The sequence below is a fragment of the Numida meleagris genome, chromosome 1 (assembly GCF_002078875.1).
Source record: "Numida meleagris isolate 19003 breed g44 Domestic line chromosome 1, NumMel1.0, whole genome shotgun sequence".
In the NCBI taxonomy this organism is placed as follows: domain Eukaryota; kingdom Metazoa; phylum Chordata; class Aves; order Galliformes; family Numididae; genus Numida; species Numida meleagris.
The window spans coordinates 73,090,063-73,100,850 of NC_034409.1; the positions used below are offsets into that span (position 1 = coordinate 73,090,063).

The 10,788-nt window shown below is 37.6% G+C and overlaps 1 protein-coding gene across 2 annotated transcripts in view; it reads right to left on the reverse strand.

Moving 5' to 3' along the window:
• VWF (von Willebrand factor) overlaps nt 1-10,788 on the reverse strand; it is a 159,801-nt gene that overhangs the window by 21,878 nt on the left and 127,135 nt on the right. For both annotated transcript variants that reach the window (XM_021393568.1, XM_021393577.1), the window contains exons 39-43: nt 7,926-8,028; nt 7,742-7,816; nt 6,312-6,416; nt 5,647-5,852; nt 4,089-4,238 (exon numbers count right to left, since the gene is read on the reverse strand). In XM_021393568.1, coding sequence (XP_021249243.1) covers nt 4,089-4,238; nt 5,647-5,852; nt 6,312-6,416; nt 7,742-7,816; nt 7,926-8,028 — 639 coding nt within the window. The remainder of the gene's footprint in view (nt 1-4,088; nt 4,239-5,646; nt 5,853-6,311; nt 6,417-7,741; nt 7,817-7,925; nt 8,029-10,788) is intronic.

Consider the following 10,788-nt stretch of genomic DNA (forward strand, 5'->3'; position numbering starts at 1 on the left):
AATTCCACCCTGTCCTGTCACTATCTACCCATGTAAAAAGTTGTTTTCTCTCCTCTTTAGAAGTTCCCTTTAAGTACTGGAAGGCCACAATGAGCCTTCTCTTCTCCAAGCTGAACAATCCCAGCTCTCTCAGTCTGTCTTCATAGGAGAAGTGCTCCAGCACTTTGATCATCCTCATGGCTGTCCGCTGGACCTGTTCCAAAAGCTCTGCATCCTTCTTATGTTGGGTGCCCCGGGCCTGGATGTAGTACTCCAGATGGTACCTCACAAGGGCAGAATACAGAGGGACAAACACATCCCTCACCCTGCTGGCAACCCCTCTTTTGATGCAATCCAGGATACAGTTGGTCTTCCAGGCTGCAAGTGCACACTGCCAGCTCATGTTCAGTTTTTCACCTACCAGGACCTTTAAGTCCTTCTCCACAGGGCTGCTCTCAAGCAGTTCTTCTCTCAATCTGCACACATATCTGAGATTGTCCCAACCCCAGTGCAACGCCTTGCACTTGGCTTTGATGAGCCTCATTAGCTTCTCATGGGCCAACTTTTCAAACCTGTCCAGGTCTCCCTGGATGACATCCCTTCCTTCTGTCCACACCACTCAGCTTGGTGTCATCTGCAAACTTGCTGAGGGTGCACTCGATCCCACTGTCTATGCCATTGATAAAGACGTTAAAGGGCACTACGACGGACCCCTATGGGGGCACTGCTTATCACCAGCCATGATTCTCTAAAGGATTGCATTTTGACGTACTCAAGAGAAATCATTACCTAAGATTCTCCAGGAGAGTAGCCAGGTACAAATATAACTTCTTCTTGTGGCAAATGCAGAAATTACAACAACTATCTATTTACTTTTTAAAAATTTCGTGAGAAAGATAGGAGACAATAGAAAAAGTGATAGGGCTGTGATACATATTAAAGGAAAATCACATCTAGTTTGCAAATGAGAATGCTATTTTCACTGTAAGTACATTTATCTATAGTGTTTCTGTATGTTCTAAGATAATAAATTCAATTTGCATTTAATTTTGTCATGCTTGGGAGAACAGTAGCACCATTCATTCATCAGGATGCAGGATTCTTACACTGTTATGGATTTATTGTTGTTGTTTTTAGAGGATGGATTTTCTGTTTGTGGTTGTTTTTTTTTTTAATTTCTAAGTAAAAATCTGTAGGCTGTTTTCACATAAGTTAGATGATATGGACAACAATGAGATTTCACAGCCTAAAACCTGGCAATGGAATTAATAACAGAAAGCAGCAAGTAGTTTGAATATCAATTTAATAATGATCCTTAATTAAACTGTGTATTTAATGGAAAGATTCAATGTCATCTAATGTGAAGTTAAAAATAAGCCTTGGGGTCCATTCTAATTGGGCTACAGAAATTCTGTGGTCTTTGATATCTATATTCACTGAATTAGGAATAAGTTAAGGGAAAAACAAATATGAGCTCTCCAGCTTCTCCAACAGATACGGTTTTGGACTTACCATTTTGATAACCTTATAAAGATGTTTTTTTGTTTTTTTTTGTTTGCTTGTTTTAGAAAAGGTTTTTGAGATTGCAATGCTTAAGACTGTAGCTCTGCATTAATTATATTTTATTAGAATAACAAATTACTAATAAAGTTACTGATATAAGCCAAAATAAAGCCAGATATTTTAAATCTAGTATTTATAATCATTGCCATAGTAAAAATGAGTCTCTTCTAAAATGGAAATTAAAAGGATTCTCTTGCAAAAGCTGAAAGCTGTCTCAACTATCCTCATGGTTTTCACTGCACTTGGCATCCTGAACTTTTCTGATAAAACTGTATATCTACAGGAAGAGCAGTAGTTTTGGGAGGTTTTTTGTTTATTTATTTTGTTCTTTTTTTTTTTTTTTTTAATGAGTTCATTTTCTGCTGTGGTCCTAGGCAATTACACAGCATTCAAGACACTGCAAAGGGAAACATTCATAAAAAACGCTGATGTTTATTTCACATCTTCTCATGTGCACAGACATATGTTCTGTCCAGCATTTTGATAAGGATGCTGAAATTTATAACATTTTAAAACATAGTGGCATCAATGCATTTTATATTCTTTGAAAATTAAGGCACAGTTAGCTCAGTAGACTTCAGAAAAGACAGTTGCTTTTCAGACATCAGTTTGCATAACTGAAACATTCATAGTCGAATTTACAAAGAATGATTAACTGTTTTAAAATATGTGAACGTAAATTTGAGTTTAAATTTAAAAAATAGATCAGATAATGCAGAGTTTCTACAGCAATGGTAACTCAGACATGAGGTACTGCACATTCATGATCTATGCCCAATGCTCTTTGACTCCCAGACTCGTTACTGCTGTCTTTCTGAAAGAAAAAAGAACACCTCTAAATTCTTAGAGCTTCATTTATAAGGTTTGTTAGCAAAGATTAGGGAGCGGCACATAACGTTTGTTTAGAAGTTCACTGTATTTCCAAGAAAGCAAAGAAAAGCTGTCTTCTGCAGCTGAAAAAATACCAAGTGCTTCTTGTCTCCACGTAGCACTGGAAACCTCAAAATATCAAAGAAGCATCTGAGCCAGAACAGTGAATTATACTTTGTCTAAAGGGCTTTGCAGCTATTGCCGTAGAATGCTCTGCATTTCATTTACCACTGATAAATCCAGGTTGGGTAACCTCTAAGGACACCAGGACAGCCTGCACAGTCACAAGCCAACATGAAGACTTATCAGACACCGGACCACTGAAAGCACTGATGTTACAGCTCACATCTGGGATATCTGCTACTTGGTCAACGCATCAATTTTTCCTGCACTAATAAAACATATAATCCAATATAAAGATTTTAAAAACAACTTGAATGTTTGCATAGCATTAGCTAGCTCATCTTTGCTTCTGCACTTAAGAAAAAAGGTTTTTTTAATCAGCCTCTTCTGGGCTTCACTTCATTTCTCAGAAGAGAAAACTTACGTGAGAAAAACATTGGGTGAGGAAAAGATTTGCAGAGAATACTCTGAACCTCACATGTCATAGTCTTGCCTATCCACATGGATCCTGCACAACCCTTGTGAACTCACAGATTGTGAACACTTAACTATCAAGTAGGAAGGAGCTTCTTCAGGTCAGATATGCCTTTTCCTGAATGAAATTGGCTAGTGCCATAAGAACAATCTTAATTAATCTAAGTATATCTTGAAAGTTTTAGAAAGAGGCAAAATGTATTTGTGGTGGTCTCCAACATTTGTAGCTTAACTTCTCTTCTGACTAAGTCAGTTGGTAAGGGGTGTAGGTTGTCACTGTGTGGCTAGGGATTATGGACAAAAGATGTTAGGCATAACTCTAAGGCATCACATTAAATTTTACAGTGCTTTTTTAATTCCCTATTCTCCACATTATGTAAAGGTGGGGAATGTTAAGGATATAAATCGAGTTATTTAAAGGCAGTATGAAAAACATTTTGAACTTTTCTTTGCATTAAGCATGTTAGGCCAAATTTTCCTTATCTGTGACACTGGCAAGTATGGCTGGCTTCTAACCAATTCCTTTGACTCTTCTAGAATTCTTCTGCCAATTTTTTGTACTGAATATCTGTCTCCTCCTGATTAAACAGTTATTATCAAAGCAACTCATACTTTTGAGGGCTTTCAAAAATAGATCACATCATTTTAAGGCATATGGTAGATATCTGAGCATAAGAAAGGCCACAGCATGTCTGTTATTACTGCTGTAATTGACAGCTGAACGACAGACCTCAAAAAAATGAACTACAGCTAGAATTAAGTCATTTGAAACTTTGAGCATTGTGAGTACTTGTGCAAGTGATGTAAATCATAGACACTTCAGGGTGCAGTTCTTCTATATCTGAAAGGTAAAATAAGGTTAATTCCAATTTTATTGTCAGCAGAATCTGATCCTGAAACAATAACCCTAAAATAAAGTCACTACTACTCAGACACTCCTAGGTTCTGTTTCCAAGATAATTCATTGCTACAACATTTACTTCCTATTTTTTTTACCGTCTCTAAACTCGCAGATTTAAAAGCATTTTAGTTCCCATCAGTACTCTGTTGGCTAATACACTGATTTAAATGTTACTCACCCGAGAGCAGAATGTGTTACATATTTTGTCATGACATTCCATCATCTGAAATCCTGTAATATCATCTCTCATACTAGTGCAAGAACATTCCTTGCAACCATTTTTCCAGGTTTTCCCAATGGGGTAGACAATGTTGTTGTGCACACACACCTATTGAATGCAAAAATTTATACATGAAAACAACATACTGCTACTGTAAGGATATACTTAGTTCCAAAAGGCTGTTTATTAATACATGAAACCTATCATAAGCACTACGTACTATTTTAAGGCCTGTAGACATGCTACAAATCTCAAAATTGTGGCCATTCCATTGAGGAAAGGAACATTAAGTGCAGCCAAAGCTGCTGTTTGTAATGAATGAATTGGAGATTTTTATTTGCATTCAGTGGCAAATAAAAACTTAGTCCAAGGCCTGACTGAGTTTCACTGGATGTACAATGTGACCCAATATTTAGAGATGATAAACAATGAATCCTGTAGAAGATGTCACATGCACACAAAACTTTTGTCAGCTAACTCATCTGATATAAAAAGATACTACTTCAAGTTACATGCAGTCATTCTCTTTTACCCTTTTATCACCCTTAAACCATCACAGCAACCACAAAAGTAGTGTCATCTTTTATATTGCACTATTAGTAAATTTTACAGCATATTATTAAAGAGATGTGTGTCTGTTAATTTTACAGACACAGAAATTAAGTCATTTTGTTCCTCAGTGAACCATGTAAGGTCTTTAACTACCTATAAGCAGAAAATAAAGCCTAGCTCTCCTAAGCTGCAAGGCACTCTAATCCTATTTTAACCTGGTATGTAAGGTAGCCCCAGTGAACAGGTTTCACTGCCCTGAAACCTCTCTTCTAAGCAACTTTATCTTAAAGATTAATATAGCATAATAACTTAATAAAAGATTGGCAACTTTAGGAGAAAAATGTATCCTGGTGAAGCTTTAACCAAGCCAGATACTAATTTGGAAAAATAAAATAAAATTAGCAAAATAGTTCACATAAGATACAATGCCTCCTCAGACAAAGGTAATCAAAGAATAGAAGAAGCGTAGGTCTAAGGTGATGCAAATATGTCAACTAAGTATGCGATTGAAAATATGCAATTCTTAAATACAGTAATTGTACTAAGCCAAAAGTACACACCTGTTATCCAGAAACAAACTAAAAATTTCAAAAAAGATCTCTAAAATCTTATGTATAGTATATATGGATTTGATACATATATATGTAGATATAACTTTTATATATATTATATTTATGGATTACATACATGTATGAACATATATGATCATGTATTATCATCTGAATATCTCAGAGTCACAAAAATTGAGTGATTACATCAGAATAAAATTACTGTAATAAAACAACTACAGTAGGTTGCAAGGATGCATTTTTCTCACACACACATAAATTAAAAATGCCTATGTATCATTTTCCAGTAGTCTGTCTGGGGTTTTGTTTATGTCTATCTACCCACTGCCTTTGGTGCTGTCACCTCACACATAAAGGATAATCTTATCCATGGACTTCTAGTTCACCTCCCTTACCATGTCTGGAACACAAGTAGTAGATATGCAGCCACAGTCATTGGTGAGAGATCTGGATAAATACCCAAGAGGACAGCTCACTGTCGAGTTACTGCAGCTGCAGGTACACTCATATTTGTCGCAGCACTCTGTCTTCTTAACAGTCAGCTCCCGATGGGATGGACAGAAAGGTCTTTGAGCTAAACTACATGCTTCTCTGTTACAAGCTAGCAGAAAAAGATTAAGCACATACAATTTCAGAGCATTACAAATGAATAGGATAGTTCTTAGGCAACAAGACACCAATTGCTACTGCAAATTATTACACACCTACTTAAAATGCTAATAAGTAAAACAAATATAAAAGAGACTGTACTGTAGATTCAGAAGAAGCTCCTACCTTGCTAAACATACATGTATCTTCTCACATATACAAAATATTAATAAAATATACACAAATTTCAGAGCACACATATGGTGTTCACAGTTTCCTTAATTCAAATGTGAGTACACTTTTGAAAGTACCAACAATAACTTTTTTCCAAGTCTGTGAAATCTTTACATGGCCAATGGCTCCCAAATAAAACCTTTCACAGGGAAAATGCTGTGAATAAAATACATTGTCAGTGTTATTTAAATGCAGTACTCCAGTGTCACTTGGTGCTAAATATATATCTGCATCTTACCACATGTATAATTTGGTCTGCATTCTCCAGGGTTGGTCAGAGCAAGCTGCAGGCCAAACTCACAGTCAGGGACAGGAGGCAAATCACAAGAAACCAGATCACAGACTAAGAAGAGAAATTGAGAGTGTTTAAAACCATGCTTGACTAGTTAGTCCTCTAGAAAAGGTATATGCATTCAGGTACATCCCCATTATGCTTGTTCCCTACTCTCAATTGCTATCCTAAAATCTGAGGCAAGTTAGAGTTCAGCAGGTCAGTGATCATTTTCGAACACAGCTGAGGGAACAGTTCAAGTTTGGGTTATGAGGATTAAAGTTCTAATGTACTTCATGTTCAAAAAAACAGATCACAAAGAAATGCTTACTTGAAAAAAGACATTTCTAATCACAGAATCACACAGAATCACAGAATCATGGGGATTGGAAGGGACCTCAAGAGATCATCAAGTCCACCCACCCGCTAAAGCAGGTAAGCTACAATAGCTTGCCCAGGTAGGCATCCAGGCAGGTCTTGAATATCTCCAGAGAAGGAGACTCCACAGCCTCTCTGGGCAGCCTGTACCAGTGCTCTGTCACCCTCACTGTAAAGAAGTTCTTACACACATTTGTGTGGAACTTCCTATGCTCCAGTTTGTGTCCATTTTCCCTTGTCCTATCATCATGCACCACTGAAAAGAGTCTGGCCTCATCCCTTTGCCTCCTGCACCTTAGATATTTATAAACATTAATCAGATCCTCTCTGAGTCTTCTTTTTCTCAAGGCTGAGCAGACTTAGGTTGCTCAGCCTTTCCTCAGAAGAGAGGTACTCCTTTAGCATCTCTGTGGCCCTCTGCTGGATTCTTTCCAGAAGATCCCTGCCTTTATTGTACCAGGGAGCCCAGAAGTGGACACGATATACCAGGTGAGGACTGACCAGGGCAGAGTAGAGGGGGAGGATCATTTTCCTTGACCTGCTGGCCACACTTTTTTTAATGCACCCCAGGATGCCACTGGCCTTCTTGGCCACCAGGGCACACTGCTGGCTCATGGCCAACCTGTTGTCCACCAGGACCCCCACGTCCCTCTCTGCAGAGCTCCTCTCCAGCAGGCCATCCCCCAGACTGTCCACCTGGGAAGCAATGACACATGCGGTCATTCCTTCCCAGGTGCAAGACTCTACACTTGCTCCTGTTAAACCTCATCTAGTTAATGTCACTTAGCCAAAAACAACAAAAAAAATGCTCCATTCCTTTCTTCATCTCTTACAGAAGGGCAAGGTCGAGTTTGAAGTTTCCTCAGGCCTTTTATTTTTCCATACAGATGATAACTCAGTCATTCAGTGGTTTAAAAAAAAGCACAGTATTGTGCTAAATAAAGATGCAGACTGTATAGTTTTGAAGGATTTAGTAAAAACATGTACCAAGAAGATTCCAACAGCTTATGAGAACCTACCACACTCATACGTAGGGCAGCACTGGTTAGGGTCCCTGAGCAGACGAGGGACTTCACAGGGGCCACACTGCACAGCTGGAGTGGGAAAGAAACATCCATAAAATAAGTTTAGATAAAAACTAAAAAAAACTAGGTAACAAAAATCTGTTTGAGATCAGTTGTACTCAGAGCTAAACTAACTTACTTTTGATAGTTGTGCAAGGTTGAAGAGTGCAGTTGACTTTTCTGTTGTCAAGACATGTACAGATCTTGCAAGGTTCATTGGAGGGAATCCATGTTTCCATGTGCTGCAGGAAAAAATTAAACAAAACCAACCAACCAAAAAAATTGCACTGACTGTTAGAAAGAAATCTAGTATTATGATCACTAGTATACTAGTATATCAGCAATGAGACTGGGTAAGGGTGAGCAAAATTAATAGGGAAAACCAGAGGACTACAGGAAGAGTTAGTTGGTTGCTCTGTAACAGTAGGCACCTAAAGAGATTCATAACTCTTAAATAATTGTAGCGTACCATTTTAGCTAAACATCTAAAGAATGTGTGAATGGGATGAGGGATTACTATTGCTTTATGCATAAAATATGTTCAGATGTTAAAAATGAAATCTTAAGCTATTGTGAAAGTAACAGTGGACTCATGGAATTACATGCCATGACGGATGTTCAGTGATAATAATAGCAGAAATGATATTTTGGGAAATACACAGAAGTGGCTTCTTTCCCAAATTAGTTGTACTTAGATATAGAGAAATAAACAGTGCATATTTTTGATTAAGAATCTGTGGTGTCTCATCACTTGATTTCCTATTCACTTGTAGGCTGGAAAAACATTATATAGCAAACCCAAATCTGAAATAATCACTCCTATGCTGACTACCAGAAGGTAATAAGCATATTAAAAAATTGCGAGTGAAGTATATAATTATGCAACTACTGGTCTCTCATCAGAGAGAGGAAATCATTGATTTTAAAGACATAGTGACTTATAAAGAGCTACCTACATTTAAAACCCATGACAATAGGTAGGTATGAGTGAAAAGATGTGCTACAGGACAATGAAGTTAATTTGTACACTCAATCAGAGTTCTGGGCGATAACATGTAGAATCAGCTAAGATGCCATTAAGGGAAATGGTGTTATCCAGAGAACTCCAGGGCGCATTTAAAAAGACACAGCTTGCTGAAACCCTCAGTAATAAAGAAAGGAAACACTGCCATCTGTACCTAGCGGTATCTATGTGCTTCAAGCAATTACAGGAATCTGTAAAGACAATTAAATTGGCATTTTACCTTCAAAGGTCAACAGTTTGGCAAGGATAAGGCAGGAGGCATGCCAGAACAAGATGACCGGAGGTTTTAAAAAGCTTAGGAACTGCATGGGGTTAATTAATACATAAGAAATCTATTTTAGTCAAGGAAAGCTTGCACTAATGTCTGCTAGAAAAGATCATTACCTCAGGGCTTGGCAAAGCCACTCAAAACCTTCTGTCAGAGCTTTCAATGGATTCAAAGTTAGAAAGTTCTGAGAAGGCAGCTGACAGAGAACGTCTACATTTACAGCTGGTGATGTGAAAAGCATTTGGATATTTCAGAACACAAAAATAGAATCACAACTTGTACTAACCTTTTCATCAGTCTCACTGTTTTCAACATAAATGAGTCTCTTTCTAATACTAGATGAGATGACAAGAGATAGCACGGTGTTAGTAGAGCTGTATATGGGTATTGGTACTGAGAATCCCATAAGCCCAAGCACTACTTTGGATAGATAAAGGAACAGAGGAAAAGAGCATCAGGGGAAAAGAAAGGGGCTAAGGAGATCATAACCCAACAATAGTTTCAATGCCTGAGTTGCAGCTCATGTGGTTAGTCCTGCAATGGTGGAGATGCAAAAAATCTGAGAGCTGATCCTCCTTTCGCAATACAGCAACTGCAGCTAAACCTTGATATTGGGGTACAGACTAGAGGTTTGCAGAGTTAAGACCCAATTGAGGGGTATGAGACAACTCATATGAGTTTCAGAACTTGTGCAGAAACAAGTAGATATCACCATTGCCATTATTCTCAAAATGTGCTCTGAGCTTTTCTCCATGTGAGCTTGAAACGATTATTTAAATGGAAAATGCACCACATTGCCTGAAGGTTTGGAGACTTAAAGTATATAGGCCAAAGATTTTAATCTACATGTGTAAAAACGATTTCATACAGAATCATAATATTATAGAACAGTTCTCAAATTCACTGGGAGTTGTGAACAACTGATCTGCTATTTTTTTCCTTCAACATAAATAATACAATTATTTTTAATTCCTTTCATTACAAAAAAAAAAAAAAACCTATTTTCTTCAATTTTTACTAGCTTTACATGTAGTACATAGATCCAAAGACACTGTATTCAAAAGAAAGATCCACAACAGACACACTACAATTACAGCTATGTGGAGATAATGTAATCTTAAAATAAAAGCTAATACAAGCTACATGTGTTGATTCCTTCAGAAAAAAAAAAAAAAAGAATTAAAGCATACTTTTTATTTTGAAAAATCTCATTTGGATAACACAGTTTTGAAATAAAAAACACTTCCCTTCACTAACAAAATCAGTGGGTATGCCCAAGGTCTGAGAGCAATTCAAGGCTTTTAGATCCCTTGCCCATCAGGCGGAAAACCTCAAAATCTCTGGGAAAAGATCACTCTCAGGCTATGCCACAACAGCACCAGCAGTTGGTACTAAGGGACAGAGCTGGGCAGACACAAATGGATTTATCAATGCACAGGGTCCTGACCAGCACAGGGATGCCTACACATATCCTTCACTAAGTGCACTGCTCACCAGTGTCCCATCACCTAAAAAAGGACACTACACTAATCATAAATTCATTCAATGGCTTAGGTTGGAAGGGACCTTAAAGGTCATCTAGTTTCAACTCTCCTTTAAGGACAGAGACATAAAAAGAGAGATAAAAATCTACAAGTTGCCCAAGATAAACTCAGCATCTTGTCCCAGCTGCAAGATTCAAATTTCACAAAAGCTGTGTGATCATCAGAG